The following is a 16,405-nucleotide window of genomic DNA, read 5'->3' as shown; positions in this document are numbered from 1 at the left end:
TTGATGCTCTTGCAGCACACCTGTGCAGTGCCACCCTACTCTGTGCACGTGTGGCTGTGAGGGCTGCCAGCTTCAATAGGGGTTTTGAGCAAGGGTGAAGTTCTCTGCTCTGCTCTTTGCAATAGTGTCAGTGCCTGCTGCTGGCTCTGTTTCCAATGGCAGAGCACAAACAACTGAGTCCTGTACTACTCTAAGCTGTCTGTGGTGGTTTCTGTCTCTGCAAGGTGTTGTCTGTTTCTGTGCCACCACTGAGAGCACCGGTATGCCTGAGGCATGGGGTAACTACTTGCATGTCCATACCTCTCCAGGTGATGGAGAGGGAATATTTCTGATAGCACCTGGCTCTAGGGCAGGGCTCCTTTCAGCATGACTGGTGGCAGAGCTGGGACAAAGGCACCAGCAGCAAAATGAACTCCAAATCTAGTGCAATGAGCCTGGAAAATACAAAATGTAAGGCTACTCCTAGCTCTGAAGATAAGGCTTCATCATTTTGTGCCTTTACAATACAGAAACATGAGGCAGCTATACCTGTGTCAAATGTGACAATGTGATCTCAACATAATCCCCACTGTGTGACATTTTCTAATAGCTTTTGCTGCAGGCTTACAGTCTCAGAGACTAAATCCATCCAAAATGTACCATTTTTTCTAGGCTAATTTGTGGCACCTTCTGATCATTCAGACTGCACATTACTGCATATCTTGACCCACGCCCAGCAAAATATTAAGTGCAACATCACTTAGCTCAGATTTCTGAGAAACACCAGTCTAAAATCCTCCCAACAGCGAGAATGTGATTCTAACCATGCACAGCAGCTGTGCCTTAATGTCTCCTCTAAACATGCTTAGTACCAATCCTCCTTTCATTTCCTCCAAGTGGCATATTCTGTTATTTACCACCTTACAGTCACTGCAGTCCTGGAATGTTGAAATTTGGAAAAACTACAAACCTAATTTGTGGCCCAAAATAAGGTATTACCTTTTAATAACCCTTAACAGGCCACCAACCCTCTTTGAACTAAATACAGATTATTGCTGTTACTGTTGTTATTATTATTATTTTAATTTTTATGCTGGCAAGTTTTGATGAAGTGAAAAGTCAAGAAGAACATACGAGTCAAAGCATCCATGAGAAGTGTTCTCCAGTTTCTACCATTTCCCATCAGCTCTAACAGCAGATGTCCAGAAACTCCCCTTGAATTTGCTTCAAGAGCTGATAAAGAGAGTCCCTGGAATTGCTTTTGCTTTGCAGTGCCAATCCACATGTTTCTCACACACACTTCCACCAAAGCCTTGTGGTTTCACATCCTCACTGATCCCACCTGCAGTCGACCACCCTCCCAGCACCAAGTGTGACTGCAGCAGGTCCATCCTCTCTCTTTTGCTCCAAGGAGACAACCTCCCACCCATCCTGCCAGCAGTGACCTTTTCTTTCTCCTTGGAGGAAGCTGCTGAGTTGTGAAAGAGCTGCAGTGGTGTGACAGCCTTGAGAAACCAGAAGTCTACCAGAGGAGGGGGGATGCTGGTGGCCAGCGATAACCGCCCATGGTGCAATGATAACTCAGGCAGTTGGCTGTGCTTGCCCTCCACCCGCCACAAACAGAACGTGGGAAAACCATCCCCTCTCGGAGTGGGGATGGGAAAGGCAACAGCTCACCTCGGTTCTGCAGAGATCCCCCCAAACCTGCCTGCTCACCATGACACAGAGGCTGGTCACCAGCAGCTGGCACTTGGTGGTCCTCATCCCGCACCTCAGTTCCATGGCAGCTTGTCCCCAGAGAGAGCTGGCAGTTGGTCCCTCCAGCTCTTGATAAAGCCTGGGTTTCCACCAAAGGGAGGCATGGCCACAGTGGGGCCTCTCAGGAAGTGGAGTCCCCGCCACGTGCTGATGCACCTCCTCCTGCCTGATTATTAAATCCTCTTTAGGGCAGTCACCTTCTGCATAGGCCCTCAGTTAGCTGCTGTCAGCTCCCACACAGCCAGCTGGGGAAGAAGGAAAGGCATACAGAGAAATAACTTTTCATGGAGTTTGGAGAAAAGCTCCTTTAAAAAATAATTAAACTGATTATTCAAGAGTCAGTGTCAAAATATTCCAATTTTGACTTTCACTAGGATGCAGTTTTGCTTAATGAATATTGTCCATAGCATTTTTTTCATAATATACATAAATAATATTTTGTAAACACATACAAGAAAACACTATTAAAAAAATAAACTATTGTTTAAAGAAGAGATTAAATCCCCAAACATATCTATGTAAGAGTCTTCTCTCCCCATGTAAAAGCACCACATGGCAATAACCTTTGGCTGAGCCTATTAGAACTTGCATTTGCAGATAAGGGAAAAAAACACATTTGGTAGTATTTTATTCAGGAAAACGGTTATATGGAAATATAACCCCCAGCTCAGGAGGCCCTCACTGTCTGTGGACATTTTAACTCTTCCTTTCCTTTCCCCTCTCCTAGCATTGAAGACTCCATGGACGTGTGGCTGCAGAAGACTCAGGTGATTTCTTCAAAACCAGCTGTCTCCTGATGCATATTTCTTAAAAGTAAATTGCAACGAAATCTCAAGAAGGATCTGGCCAAAGTGAGCCTGAATGACTGACTGCCCTAATTATCCTTCCTTTTGGAACCAGACTGGTGAAGAACAAGTGAATAATTGCATTCCTGACAGGTGGCAAACAAAGGGAGTAAAAAAGTAAAACCATCCCACAACAGTAACTGCAGTAACAGGAAGATGACAAAGAAGGAGGAGGAGAGGAGTGAAAAAGGAAGGAAGATGCATTTTGTAAAGCAAAGAGAAGAGAAAGCAAGTTGCACAAAGCCATGAGCATGGGGAAAAGCATGTTATGATTTTCTGACTACATCACTAGCTTTCTTGCAAGTTTTCCTGCAGATCATCTTGGTTGCAGCCTCCCCAGACACCAGTGAGAGCTGCCACAGCCAGTGCCAAAAACAGGTATCCCCATGGCTCATGGGTCCCTGCCCTGCTGCCCAGGAGGAGACATTGAGGTACCCATGTGCAGACAGAGACCTTCCTCCTCTGGCCACCAGCTGGAGACCACCTGAGGAAAACCAACGATAGACAGCAGGGCAGGAGGGCACTGGGGAGAGGAAAACAGGCTGGTGAGGCAGCTGATACTAAGCCACCCACGTTTAGGAGCTGGACCCCTGGGAACAGACTATGTGGGGAAAATGTCTTATAAGACACTGTCAGCATTAGGATTGCATCAGAATTCAGAACTGTGGGCACCCATCACTACTTCTGGTACTAGAGGACAGACGGGGGTGTTGTCACCTGCATTTTCAAGGGGAAGGATCCCTGGCACAAAAATAACAGAGCTAGCCCACCGGTGGAATTACAGGTTAAATGTGGAAGGGCTGCAAGAAAGTATGAGCACAGCTCTGTGTGTAAGACCAAGCCACGTCAGCCCAGCCACGAGCGAGTCACCGTGTCTCCTGCCCTGAGCACACCCAGCGTCTGTTTCACAGCGGCTGACAGGGAAAACACCATGGAGCCCGTCTCCGTTTCCCCCTGGATCCCACTTCCTTCCCCAATCCTAAACAACTGCCACCGCAGAGACCTGTGCGAAGCCAAGTCTCACACTAGAGGTCCCCACAGGCCAGCAGAACCCTTTCCCGAAGGGCGAGATAATCGACGTGAGCTTTCTGACGGGAATTTCCCTCCTCGGTTCCATAAAAGTCTCCCCCGTTCCTGCAGAAGCCTCGCACCTCACGTCCACCTGAGAGGTCCCAAAATCGTCCTCTACATGCCTTGCAAGGGCTGCTAGTTTTCCCACAAAAGATGTTCTGCCTCCTTTTGTCTCCAGCCATAAAAACGAGTACTTTCACTGACTCACGGAGCTCTGAAAGCAGGTCTGTAACTTCAAACGCCTGTGTTTAAACAGCTCCTTCCTCTGTTTTGGTTGAAAATTACTATTCCTGAGTAGCTTGACCATGTCTTCTGATGCTTCTCCCACCTGCAGTGCTTGGTGCCTGCCTTTGTGCCCACCCTGACTGCTGGGCTCAGGCGTGGAGGGCTTTTCTGCTGTTCCTTTTTTCTCTCTCTTACCCTCTATCCCATACAGGTATGCTTTGAAAGTTTCCTGTTTGGGGCACAGCATATGTGGATTTCGAACATCACAAAAATAACAAGAGCAAAAGGAGTTGCTACCGCACATTCACAAAAGCCAGAAAGAAAGTCATTCCCTCATCCAAAAGAAAGCAGGGACATGAGTAGAGCTGGGATATTAAGATGTTGGGCTGTGATTAAGGAAGGCACATTTGGCACATGGAAGGGCACTGCTGAAGGGAGAACAGGGGACTCTGTGTGCTCATCCTACCTGTGCCTATCAACAAGGCAAGGTGAACTGTGCAACACTTCACCTTCTATGGGATTAAACTTCTTCTGGGTGGCCTCTTGTTGGCACACACCTGCCTCACTGCCCAGAGAGGTGAGAAGCAGGGTGTCCCTTCAACCTCATTCCAGTGGGAAGAGAGGCAGGCTGGTGGCATGCCAGGGAATCACTCTCACAGCCAGCATGCGGGCTGGATGGCAGCATGGCTTTTCCAGCAAGACTCGGCCCCTGCCCACCCTGGCAGGTTTCATTGATTGATTCCCTTTGCAAAAGCCCAACTTATCACTCCCAGAAGCGGTGCAAAAACCACAGGTGACCACAGCTCCTGCCTGTGGCCTCCTCCCTTATCTCTGGTTATCAGCTGGAGCATGGAAAGATGGTAGTGAGTCTGAAAATACCCCAGGCAGCACAGGTGCTCTCTTTCTAGCCTTGTGGCAGCTTGCAGATTTCTGTTACGAAAAACCTCATCCCCAGCTGCATGGGTCTCAGAGGGATGTGCCATCTCATCCAGAAGGGAAGGGTTGATTTTAAAAAGGGAACAAAGCCAGATCATATTTTTTTGCAAAGCTATAAACCCCCAACCCTCTTCTAAGCTGGAGGGAAACGATGTCCACCCTGTCAGAGAGATATTCTGAAAGAGCTGGGGGATTTGATATGTTAATGCTGCATGGGGTGAACTTGGGACACTAAACACAAATGGAGAAGAAGAGGCTGAATTCATCCTGGTGCTAACTTGACATCCACTTTTCCGGCTCTCGTTCCATCAGTCAGCCACCAGTGATGGAACAGCAGCACCCCAGCCTCAGCTGCTTGAACTCTGTCAATGCAGCAGGGAAGAGAAACTTCCCCCTTGGCTTTGGGGCACTGTTACTCATGCTCCTGAGAAAGGATGGGCTGGAAGCAAGAAGGAGGATTTCACCCAGGAGCAAAACTACACCCGTCCAGGCAGGACACACCTGTGCAGGTCTCTGCTGCCTCTCAGAAGCCTCCTCCTTTTCCAGCCCACAGCACCACTGGGGAAAATACCTCTCCTCCACAGCAGAAAGCAGCTCCAAATGTGTCAGATTTACAAGTGTCAGTGGCTCAGCCCATTTGGTCCCTCAGCTACTGGCTGTAACACGGCTGGATTCACCCTAGAGCTGGCTCGTAAATAAACATGTCCGTATCAAAGCGCAGCGCAGCCGTGGGGATGCTGGGAGGCCAGGCAGACCTCACAGCCTGCGCCTGCCTTCCCGGCACATCACAAGGATGCATTGTAAAGGCTGCTTAGCATTCATATAGCACAGACACACAATCAAAGCTAAAAATCAACTTTTAAACCCGGGGCCATCTCCTTTCAAGAAAGGAAGGAGAGGAGGAAAGGGGGGGATGCTGGGCTTTGCCAAGCTTCAGATGCACCATACAACTCCACTGTGAATGGAAACAGGGCTGGCTGGAGGCTTCATTGGAAGGCACAAAACCAGAGAGAAATCATAATATTTCCAAAGCACTTCTTTAGTTATTATTATTTTCAAAGTGTGTCTCAGAAATCCTCTAGTGATTCCCAGACAATTTAAAATTATTATAGGTGAACAAATAAAATGTCAGAAGAGTTATTAAAAATAGTTCATCAAGCCAGGGAAATATTACATTGGAAAAGAGCATAAGCTGAAGGCAGGGAGCTCCCTTCAAAGAATAAACTCAAATGAACTTCTTTCTCCACTGAAAGTGAAAGAACCGTACTCATAGCTCTAAAGCACAGCGCTCTACTCAAGTTAAATTATTTTTTCTTTTTCACATGCTATCTAATTGCAAACCATAACTGCCCAGGAGCCAGCTGTGCAGGTGATAGACCTGAAGACACAATGCGAGCCCTGCCCCACGTAGCCCTGCTCCTGGCAGAACCAGTGTGAGCACAGCCCAGCCTGGTAAACAGGCTCACCAAGAACAGGGCTGCTTAACTGCCCATCACCCTTTATTTCTCACATTCACCCTCTTAAGCTTTATTGCAACTGGACCTCCATTGCTTTCCACTGTAGTCCTGAAAGTTTTGGTAAAATACCCTAAAAATCTCATGTTGGCTGGCTGTAATGCATGGGTGGCACCAGGACAGACCCAGCTCCGTGCCTGCAGCCTTCCTGCTGACACACGTGCCAAGCCAGGGGCAGCGCTTTGCTCTCACCTTTGGCAGGTGCAAGAACTAACACGTAGTGTAGAGGCCCTTTCCCCTGAGCATCATTTGGCCACCTTGCAGCCCACTGGCTGAACCCACATGGAGCTAAACGGTGTCCACACCAACCATGTAGTTACCATTTTTGCCTCACCTGCTCCAGGAGAGGAGAATTTCTTCTCCCCGCTCTCTGGGGATGGGTAGCACATTGCTGGATGCTCTCTCTCTCCCCAGATTATGATCAGGAAGTTGACTGTGAACACAGACAGTGTTTAATGATGTCTTGTTCTACTGGATCCTTACATAGTCATTAACTTTATAAAGAGATTTCGAAGGAGATTGCATTTGTCTGAGTACAAGATGTACCTACCCACCTACCTTCCTGCAGACTGTTGGGAAGCCAGCTGCACTGCTAGGAAAGTGTAAGCACTCGCTGTGTGCTGTGCTCAGGCCCAGACCCGATGGCCACATCTGGATAGAAACATCAGCAGCCCTGAACCCAATTTGGACAAGTTAAGCTCATCCCTGAGCTGAATGTAGAATCTCTGTGGCTGGAGGCTGCCTGCTCTCCCTTGAGACTGAGTGTGCTGGTGTGCGTTACTAATGAAAAAAATTCCCTGTAGCTATTTCTGTATGACAAAAATCCAGTTATTACTCTTGAGTGTGGCACTTCGACACAAAAGGCTTTCTCTTGAAAAGTTTCAAGGGCAGCAGCTTCCCCTTTCCTGTGTGAAAGGTTTTCAACAGAAAATTAGAGACAAGGTAATAAAAGAACATCAGTATTACTCTACTGAAATAATGCTCCTACTGACTAAGCTACATCTGACAGCGAGCACAAGGGAAGCCCCTTGCTCCAGCCACGGCAGTTTTGCAGATGCTGCAGACAAGTGCATGACATGGCCTGAGCTGAGCAAGCAACCTGTGCACTCCCAACAAGGCACAGGCTTGCACTGCTGGGATGGGAATCCACCAGGAAAAACTCTCCTGCCTGCACTGCGTGCCATGAGCTGCTCCTCTCGGGTCAAGTTCTTCAGGGAAGCTGTAGGGCTGCTCATTGCTTTGCCCCCAGGTCTACAGCACAGCCAAGAATGTCTCGGGAACTGCTGGATTTGGGTGCTAGGGGTCCTGCTTGCTTGGATACCAGAAAATCAAAGTGCTCACAGCATCCTTACTGTCAGGAATTTCAGCTCGGCTGCCTGTGACACTGCAGTGGGGCTGGTTCCTTCAAGTCGCTGCCATTGCAACCAATCCCCAGGGAAAATATTTCTCTTTCAACATAGTGGAGCCTTGCTGCTCCCCAAATACCCCACGCAGGTACAAAAAAAGCCCCCTCCGTGTCACATCAAGGAATTATGGATAGCTCTTTGAACTGCCATTTTTGGCTCAGATACACCTGAACACCAGCAGCAATGTGGTTCGGGGCAGCCAGGGGAATACAGACCCTTTGATTTCCAAATCGTGCTGCAGAGCCTTGCTGGCACCTGACCATGTGATGACACATCCCCACCACCAAGTTGGAGCCAAAGACACCAGCTTGGAGTATTTTCCTGACATTGGGTTATGTTCGCCCCCAAAAAGTGAAGCCTTGTGACTGAACTGCTTCACACCGTTGGATTTTTTTTTCTTTTTTTTTTTTTTTAAGGCTGGGTAGGAGCAAAGCCCTGAGGACAGCACATCCTGAAGCTGTGCTGAAGCTGAGAGTGGACACAGCTCCAGGGCAGTGGGTTCATGTATCTCCCCCTCCATCCATCTTGTTTATTTCTCAAAACACCATGCAAGTTATTTCTTCCTACGAGTTCCCAGGACTCCAAGGGGATGCTCCTTTGTTCTCCCAGCTATCAGAACGCACCTTACCCTCCTGCTCTTCCCACAGGAGCTGGAAGAAAGGCCTGCTTGGTGGAGAGCCACGGAGGATTGCCCGGCATGGCAGAGGGAAGCCGGGCTGCAACCCCCAAGCTACAAAAGCTTTGCATTTTCCTTCTTGCCCCCATGCCTTTATCCTTGAAACTCCCATTGAAGTCCAAAAAGCCGGTCTGTGGAGAACGGCGTTGGTAACACGACCCACACCATTACTACAAATCTTTGTTACTATGTATTTTTGTGGATGTACCAAAGCAGAGCCCCGGTGTGTCCCGTGTGTCTGTCAGGCAAGCACCGACCGGCGGCCAGGCGCGGCACTCTGCGCTCCGCAGGGAAAGCCAGCGCTGGGAGCAGCGGGGCTGCCGGGCCGCCCCCATCCGCACACCGGCACCGCGGGGTACCGGCCTGGGCAGGGGGCGGGCTGCGGGCACACCTGAAGGGACCGGACCCGGGGCCTCCACCTCACCTGGGCCAGCGGGGAGCCCCGGCTGCTCCCGAGCGCCCGCCGTGAGGCGCGGGGGAGGCGGGGCGAGAGTGCGGCCCCGCCCCCGAGTAATAATAAAAACTAAATTAAAATAAAATGTTAAAAAACTGCCCGGGCAGGAGCGGTGATTTGAGGGGAGGGTTGCAGCGGGGCCGCGGACGGCGGTGTGTGTGTGTGTGTGGGTGTTTCTGTGTGTGTGAGGGGACGGGGGGGGGGGCGGCTGCCGGCTGCCGGCGGCGCCACGCGCCGGGCGCGCGCGGGGGCGGGTGCGCGCGCGGGGGAGGGCGCGGGCGGGGGCGCGGCGGCGGCGGGCGCGCGTGGCGCGGCGTGCGCGGCGCGTGCGGCCGGCGGGGGCCCGCGAGCGGCGGCGGCGGCGCGTTGATAAGGGGCCGGCCGGCAGCGGGACTCGCCGCAGAGGCGCAGAGCGGCGGCGGGAGAGCATGGGCATGGGGGTGAACTGCCCCGCGCTGCCCACCCCCGCCTCCTTTGCCTCGCTTTAAATCTAGTTTTGAGGGTTTTTTTTCTTTTAGTTTTAAAGTTTTGGTTGTTAGTTTGTTTTTTGTTGGTTGCTTTTTGGTTTTTTTCCCGCCCGCCGCCACCGTGGCCGCCCGGCGATGAACGGCGGGGCTCTGCCGCCGCTGCCCCCCGCCGCAGCCCGCGGCCGCCGGCGGCCCGCCTCCCCCGAGCTGCTGCGCTGCAAGCGCCGCCTGGCCTTCGCCGCCCTGCCGGGCACCGGGGCGGCGGCGGCGGCCGCCGTGGCCCGTCGCAACGAGCGGGAGCGCAACCGCGTGCGGCTCGTCAACCTGGGCTTCGCCGCCCTCCGCCAGCACGTCCCCCACGGCGCCGCCAGCAAGAAGATGAGCAAGGTGGAGACCCTCCGCTCCGCCGTCGAGTACATCCGCGCCCTGCAGCGGCTCCTCGACGAGCACGACGCCGCCGCCTCTTTCCCCGACGGCCGCGGGCGGGTGCCCGTCGGGGAAGTTGGCGGCGGCGGCGGCTACTCCTCCGCTTCGCCCTCCTTCGCCTCCTCCGCGCCCGGCTCGCCGTGCTCCTCCGAGGAGAGCGGCTACGACGTGGCGCTGAGCCCCGAGGAGCGGGAGCTGCTGGACTTCACCAGCTGGCTGGGCAGCTACTGACACGGCGGGAGGTGAGGGGCTGCGCAGGGGACGGGGCGCCGCTTCCTGCCCCGGCGCTCGGGGAGCGGGGCACGAACACACCGCGCCTCTCCTCACGTCTCTCCGCTCAGCCCGCAGCGCATCGGCAGCCGCGGTCCCGGCGGCGGCGGCGGCATTCCCCGAAGGTACTGACCTCCAGCCCGGCGTGGCCCCGCTGGCTGCTCTTCTCGCCGGGTTCAGCCGTCGTCTTCTGGCTGTGGAAAGTGCAGTGGGGTAGCTGACTGCGGGTGTCCCCTCCTTGCTCGGGGACAGCGGCTCCGCCTGCCCGCCGGAGTGCCGACCCACGGAGCGGATGCCCGAGCGAAGCTGCTTTCCCCCGCCGCTGCTGTCTGGTGTTGCTTTGGAGGGGTGGAAAAGGAGAAAAAAAAAAGACATTAGAAACACTTGATACTTCCTTATTTCTGTAGGGGGAGGGAATTTTTTATCATGTCAGATTCTATTTTATATGTAACTTGAACTGCCTATAGGGACATTGGTGTATGAAGACTTATTTTTGTACAACAAACCTTAGAGAAAAGGGATGAGATGGTTCTATTTTTAGCAGGTCCTATCCACTTGTTCTTGAACACTACCAGCTGGAATGTTGTGGGAACATACATGTTAGAGATGCAAAAGTACTTTTTTTTTTTAATTATTATTCTCTCCAAACACTTTGGTAAAATACTGTAAACTTGTGTTTTAACGTGATGTCTGAGTTTGCCTGTGTGAAGGTTCACCTCTCTGAAAACTGAAGTTTTTTTAAAAAAATGTATTGAAGGCATTTTTGTATGCACTTGCTAGGGTTTCGTATGTTGTACATATGCAGTTTTTAAGAGAGTATAATATTTTATGTAAATTGACTTTATAAATAAAAATCTATTTATAAACGGCTTCAGGGCTGTAAGATGTATGTGTGTATTTGCCACTCAACTATGGCCTGAAGGGGTGGGAGAGGGGAGTAAGGAGCAGTACAGCAGAGAGGCAGTTCTCCCTGGACCAGGTTTCATGTGCCGAAAGGAATAAGGAGCAGCACAGCATAATCTCCAGGTTTACTTTTTTCCCCCATTCAAGTTTTATAAATTCAGCTCTTGGAGCAGGTCCTGCCGGGAAGATGTGGGGAGCTGCAGATGTGCGTAGGAGACAAGGCAGGTTCGGTGCTGCTAACCCCTGTCCTGAACATGCAGAAAGTGCAGCTGCAGGAGGCTGTGTTGCCCCTGCCTGAGATGCTGGGAGACTCATGCGAAGGTAAAGAGGAAGCGGGTATCTGAAGTTTGTTTGTCCTGGCAGCAGCAGTTTGTTTGTCCTCCTGTCCTCTCAGGAGGAAGGTTGGGGTGCCTTTATTCAGGGAAGCAGCAACTCTGAGAACAGTGTTGTCCTTTAAAAACCACAGTGTCCCACCTTGTCCTACTCTAGCCTGAGCTGCGTGTACAGAGTCTTTATCTAAAGGCAATAAGCAAATGTGAATCACTTCTTGGAAACTATAGGCAGACTCATAAGCTCTGTCCATTACTTTTGGGCTCATACTGAAGACCTGCTTCAGGGCAGGTGAGCCAGAGGTAAAAACTGTGGGTAAGAATGCTGTGTAATAAAACACAGGGCTGATGGCATGAAAAACTATGGCAGAGACTGTTAATTCCCTTAGAGAGCTCTAGTGAATGTTAGGAGTTGAATGGAGCAAAATGGGCTGGCCTGTAGAATATGCTGAACGAACACAAAGCAGAAATGGTTATTAAAATTGACCTACTTTACAGGGACCCTCTGTGTAATCTTTGCTGCCTTATTATTGTGAAGGTAAAATTTTTCAGGAGTGTCACTCAGCAATTCCAGATTCAGTAATTGCAGTGGATACTCTGTAATCCAGATCTGTAAGAGTATTCCACATACATGATTCCATTTGAAGAAGAAACAAAAACCTCCAAAACAAGCCATGGGAAAATGAAGCCTCTAAGAGCAAGCAGCATTTAGGAGCCTGCAATCAAGAGCAATAGTTACTGTGCCTCAAGTTCATTCCCTAATAAAAGTTGCTCTAATAAACTGTCCATTTGAAAGATACAGAGAATTCAAGTGCTTAATAAATGTCTTGCAAAGGTTTTATACCCTTTGTGGCTCTTCAGCAGTACCCCAGGTAAGAGCAAGAGCTGTGGGCTGATGTGGGCTGTGCTCAGCAGCAGCAGGAAGGGCTGGTGGAATGGGGAAGTAATGCGGTTCCTTTCCCAAGAGATAGTTTGAGGGCTTCATCCACACAGATGACCTCTAGAAAATTAGCCAAACATAAACTCATATAGACTCTCACATATTTATTCTCAGTCTAAACCAACATCATGTCATCTTTTCCAAGCAGTTTAGAAATTGGGACTGCTGCATTGGTCTGCACAAGTGTCCCATTATTGCAGAATGCATTTGTTTAAAGCATGTTACTACTGCTGGGCAGGGTGTTTGTTTTCCTTCCTTAGGTGCACTGATCATTTTAGTATTTCCAAAAGCAGTATTTGGCTCTCAGTCAAGTAACTCCCAGCATTGTTACCATGTTCATCTGATCACTGAAGATACCATTGCAGCAACTTTGAAGCAGTATCAGCTTTAACTCTATTGGCAAGAAATCAGCTGTAAGCAATTTTCACTTAAGCAATACTAATATTAGGGGAGAAAAGACCTTAGTCAGCATCACAAGTTACCTTAATGCTGCCAGTCAGTGCCTCAGTCAGAGCTACAGGGAAATCAGGAAGATACAATTTTATTCTAAAAACCCCACAGTGGTCATGAGTCTTCCAAAATTGAGAGGGAAGAAGGTGCAAGAAAAAGGATGTATGTGGGTTTTAGAAATACAGGATGGACAGAGGGACGCCTTTCCCCAGCCATGGTCACGGTGACAAGTCACTAGCAGATTCTCAGATCAACCTGCTGAAGAGAGCTGTGCTACACCAGAGAAGGGTACTGAATCCTTGTGCCCTCCAAAGGAAGTATTAGGGAGGATGCAAGGGAAGTTCTGTGGCAGCTGCAGCGGGTACCTTCAGCCAGCCCCGCTCACTCATCTTCAGCACCACCTGAAGACTGCTTGGACCTCCTTGAGAAGTCTTCTGACCCTAAAAACTCACACTTAGAACTCTACTCCATTTATGCAAAATACTTGCCAGTTCAAAGACTTGGAGATGAAAGCTCTCTGACCGTGAGAGTCACCTGTCAGCAGCCAGAGTAACAGCAGACCTGTCTCTCAGCCAGGTACTTCCCCTGCTTGGAGGAGCCAGCTACACTTGCTGATGGGACCCTCAGTGTCTGGGTTAGCTGCCATCAACCAGGAGCGCCCCTGAGAGATTCCAGAAAGCCTGGGTGCCTCCTAAACTGCTACATGAAACGCTTGTGGCCGGGATGGGGAATGCCTCTGATGAGAACATTATTTCTCTTTAGATGTACAACTAGAAACTCAGTGCCTAAAATGGAAACCCCAGCTCCCAGCAAGACAAAAACCCAGCCCTAAGGTACAGGGCTGCAGGAAAGTAATGTAGTCAGATTCAGGCAGAAGAAGATACGCTGAGGAATTCTGAGAGTTAAGAAAAAAAAGGCTGGGGAATCCAAGGGGCATACAGGGCTTGTCAATGTGCAGATGCAAAGCACACTTCTGTAAACCTCTCAAATCTCCATCCACCCATGGATTCCCATTTTCCCAAGCAGGATTTCACAGCCACAGACATGGCTAACAAAGCAGAAACAAGTTGCAGGATGGTGTCAAGATTAGCTGCCCCCATCCCCAGGCAGAAAGAACCCTTCCATTTTCAACCATGGTCCCCTCCTTGGCATTTTTTTGTTGCTCAGACTGAAGCTTTTCTTGTTACCCAAAGCTTTTCTTTTTACCAGTACACGGTAAAAATAGTCCCGTGCATTGCGGCCTGGTGGTGTTTAAATGATGATGTTGTCCATCATGGGCAACCTCAGCTTCGGTTCCATGCCTACACTCCTTCCAGATTTCTCCACAGACTACTGAAAATAATTTCGGACGAAGGGGCTGTGCAGCCTGTTTGAAGGCTTGTACACCACAGGGAGACCTAGGAAGCAGGCAGGAGGATGCCCTGCAGCATCCCCATGGCAGAATGGTATTGCTGGTCCTCCTTGCAGGGAAAGTGGCTTGAGCAGAGCCCAGCACCACAGAAAAGAGAGCATTTGGAGATAAGAGTCTAAGGGAAAAGGGTTCCTAACACCACAAGATATCACCAGTAAATACCCTCTTTGCTACAGACCATTGTGCAGAAAACAGCCCACGATTGGTTTCAACGTAAAACAACTCAATTTACATTAACACCTCATAAAGATCTCGTTACGGACAGCAGGCAGCGAGGGAGCTCCTGCGAATCAGCTTGTGGCTGCCTCCCCTCCCATCCGTGAGGAGCAGCCGCCAAGAACATACTTGTCCTGCCAGCCTTTGGTCTGAGCACCGAGGCTTGCGGGCAGACGGCTGTGTGCCGAGACTAGTCCCGAGGTCATTCCACTCTTTTCATGCAGGTCACAGAATAGCTGGCTAACAGCAACAATTTTCAGGCATTTCTTATCTGGATTGGACGCGGGCCAGCAGGCTGGGAGAGTGCACGGCCAGGAGTGAAAGGCAGCCCCTTGCACAGCTGACGGCAGCAGAGCTGCCCCGGCTTTGCCCAGCTTGGGCACTGGCCAACGAGGGCTCGGTTTGCTTCCCAGAAACTGCCACCAACAAAGCATCAGCCAAAGGCACACCTGGCAATAATGGGGCCAGCAACAGGAAAGCAGCACCAGGTGTGATCACAAGGGAATGTCACACCCTAAGGAGGCTATCGGGCGCTATAACAAATGGCTGAGAATTCCGGGGACACCGCACACACCCTGCTCCTTTGGAGCTTTGTGCACACAGGAACAGAGGAGCTCTGCCAGGTGCTTTCAGAGCTGCCCTGGGACTCACTGCAGGTCTTCTCAAGCCAGTCCCTGGGGCCTGCTCTTTGGAGAAGTCAGTGGATGCTCCTGTGGCCAAGTCTGAGAACATGGAGGGGTTTTACACTTACAGATTCTCTGTCTTTTTATTATATCTGAGTGCTTTCTTCCACCCATTATTTTCCCATAACAAAGATCTACTCAGAATAAGGGTAAAGCTGGTACAAAAAAGAGAGAGGTGGCATGGTTAAGGCCCTTCCCAATAATAGAGGCTGGTTTGCACCTCTGCTGTCACCATCTTTGAGAAGGGAAAATTGAAGGGGAGCATCAGCATCCTTAGTTTAGGGGAAGTGTTGCAAAAACATCAGAGACTGAGATTTCTGCTGTAAATTAAATTGAGAGTCTCTCCTGTTCTTGAGAGCCTACAACAAGACAAAGATCATTGTTCAGATCAGGATGGCTAAATTCTCATTTTCTGCAGGTCACTGCCTGCCCCCTTACTCCTGCTGTCACCTTTCTTTTGTCCCCAGGCACAACAAAGTTGTAAAAGAGCAAATGAAGTGATGGCCACAAGTCCTGTCACAGCTGTGCTGCAGGTGAGGCAGGAGAGGGATACTCAGAGAAACCCCAGCCAGATGGTGGGCTCCAAAACCAGCATCCACACATGGTGAGCAGGAAAAACCCAAGACTAGACACACATTTCTTATCTGCCAAAGCCATCAGTGTTGTTGTAAAAGAGAGGAGAAAGAAACAGTCATGTAGAGAAACAAAGAAATGGAAAGGAGAAGCAAGTGTAAGAAAGTGGCCAGCAGTGGAGAGCATAGTGCATTAAATCAGAGCAAGAAGCACAGAGAAATTATTTCAAGTACTGGTCTGTGACATCCTTCCCTCCCCTCCCATAAATGCTTTTGTTTATGGGTAGATGTTAATAACAGCAGAAGCATAAACATCAGAAAAGGAGAAACTTGTGGTAAGGCTGCAGGGACCAGGGCACTGCTTCAGGCTTTGACCTGTGAGCATCCACTTTGCTGCTGGAGAAGCCTCAGTTCTCTCCTTTCATCTCCTGGCCTCAGCCCCAGCACTCACAGCCTCCAGTACAACAGTTATCCAGTCACCAGACCCAGTAAATTGTGCTTGCTTTTTAAGTTGTTTGGTTTTGCCTTTTTTTTTTTAAGGGAAGAGAAACCAACAAAGAGGCATGATAGCCCCAAGGGGAATTTTCTGTTAAAGTCACTGCCAAAAGAATGACCAATTTGTAAGTGAAATGTTGACACTTTTGTAACACAGCAAATATCTTTCCCTTGAATGAAGCACTTCAAGATTTTTTTTTTGGCAGAAAAGATTAATTTTGTCAGGATGTTAAATACTAGTAGGAAGTGTTGCAATACTATTACACATTTTCCCTTTCACTCTGTTTCCCAGGTACAATTCCTTCAATGCTCCACAAAGGAGCCACAGTCAGTTTAGCAGGACTGTGGAAAAGGAAAAGCAGGTGAAACCCACTGGGTG

The 16,405-nt window shown here is 49.9% G+C and overlaps 2 protein-coding genes across 2 annotated transcripts in view; one reads left to right on the top strand and one right to left on the bottom strand.

Annotated features, from left to right (window-relative positions):
- TSPAN32 (tetraspanin 32) overlaps window positions 1-1,844 on the bottom strand; it is a 29,407-nt gene extending 27,563 nt beyond the window's left edge. Inside the window, exon 1 of the mRNA XM_064714127.1 lies at window positions 1,696-1,844. Within this exon, the coding sequence (XP_064570197.1) occupies window positions 1,696-1,761 (66 nt within the window). The 5' untranslated portion in view covers window positions 1,762-1,844. The remainder of the gene's footprint in view (window positions 1-1,695) is intronic.
- Window positions 1,845-9,466: 7,622 nt separating this feature from the next.
- ASCL2 (achaete-scute family bHLH transcription factor 2) lies at window positions 9,467-10,460 on the top strand. The gene is made up of 2 exons (XM_064714126.1): window positions 9,467-9,999; window positions 10,099-10,460. The coding sequence occupies exon 1, from the start codon at window positions 9,467-9,469 to the stop codon at window positions 9,986-9,988; it is 522 nt and encodes a 173-aa protein (XP_064570196.1). The 3' UTR covers window positions 9,989-9,999; window positions 10,099-10,460.
- The last annotated feature ends 5,945 nt before the right edge of the window (window positions 10,461-16,405 follow it).

Source organism: Zonotrichia leucophrys, chromosome 5 (assembly GCF_028769735.1).
Source record: "Zonotrichia leucophrys gambelii isolate GWCS_2022_RI chromosome 5, RI_Zleu_2.0, whole genome shotgun sequence".
NCBI classification, from domain to species: Eukaryota; Metazoa; Chordata; class Aves; order Passeriformes; family Passerellidae; genus Zonotrichia; species Zonotrichia leucophrys.
This window is presented reverse-complemented; position numbering and strand designations above follow the sequence as displayed.

Excerpts from the sequence above, each read along its gene's own strand:
- ASCL2 (XM_064714126.1), top strand. The coding sequence starts at position 9,467 with ATGAACGGCGGGGCTCTGCCGCCGCTGCCCCCCGCCGCAGCCCGCGGC.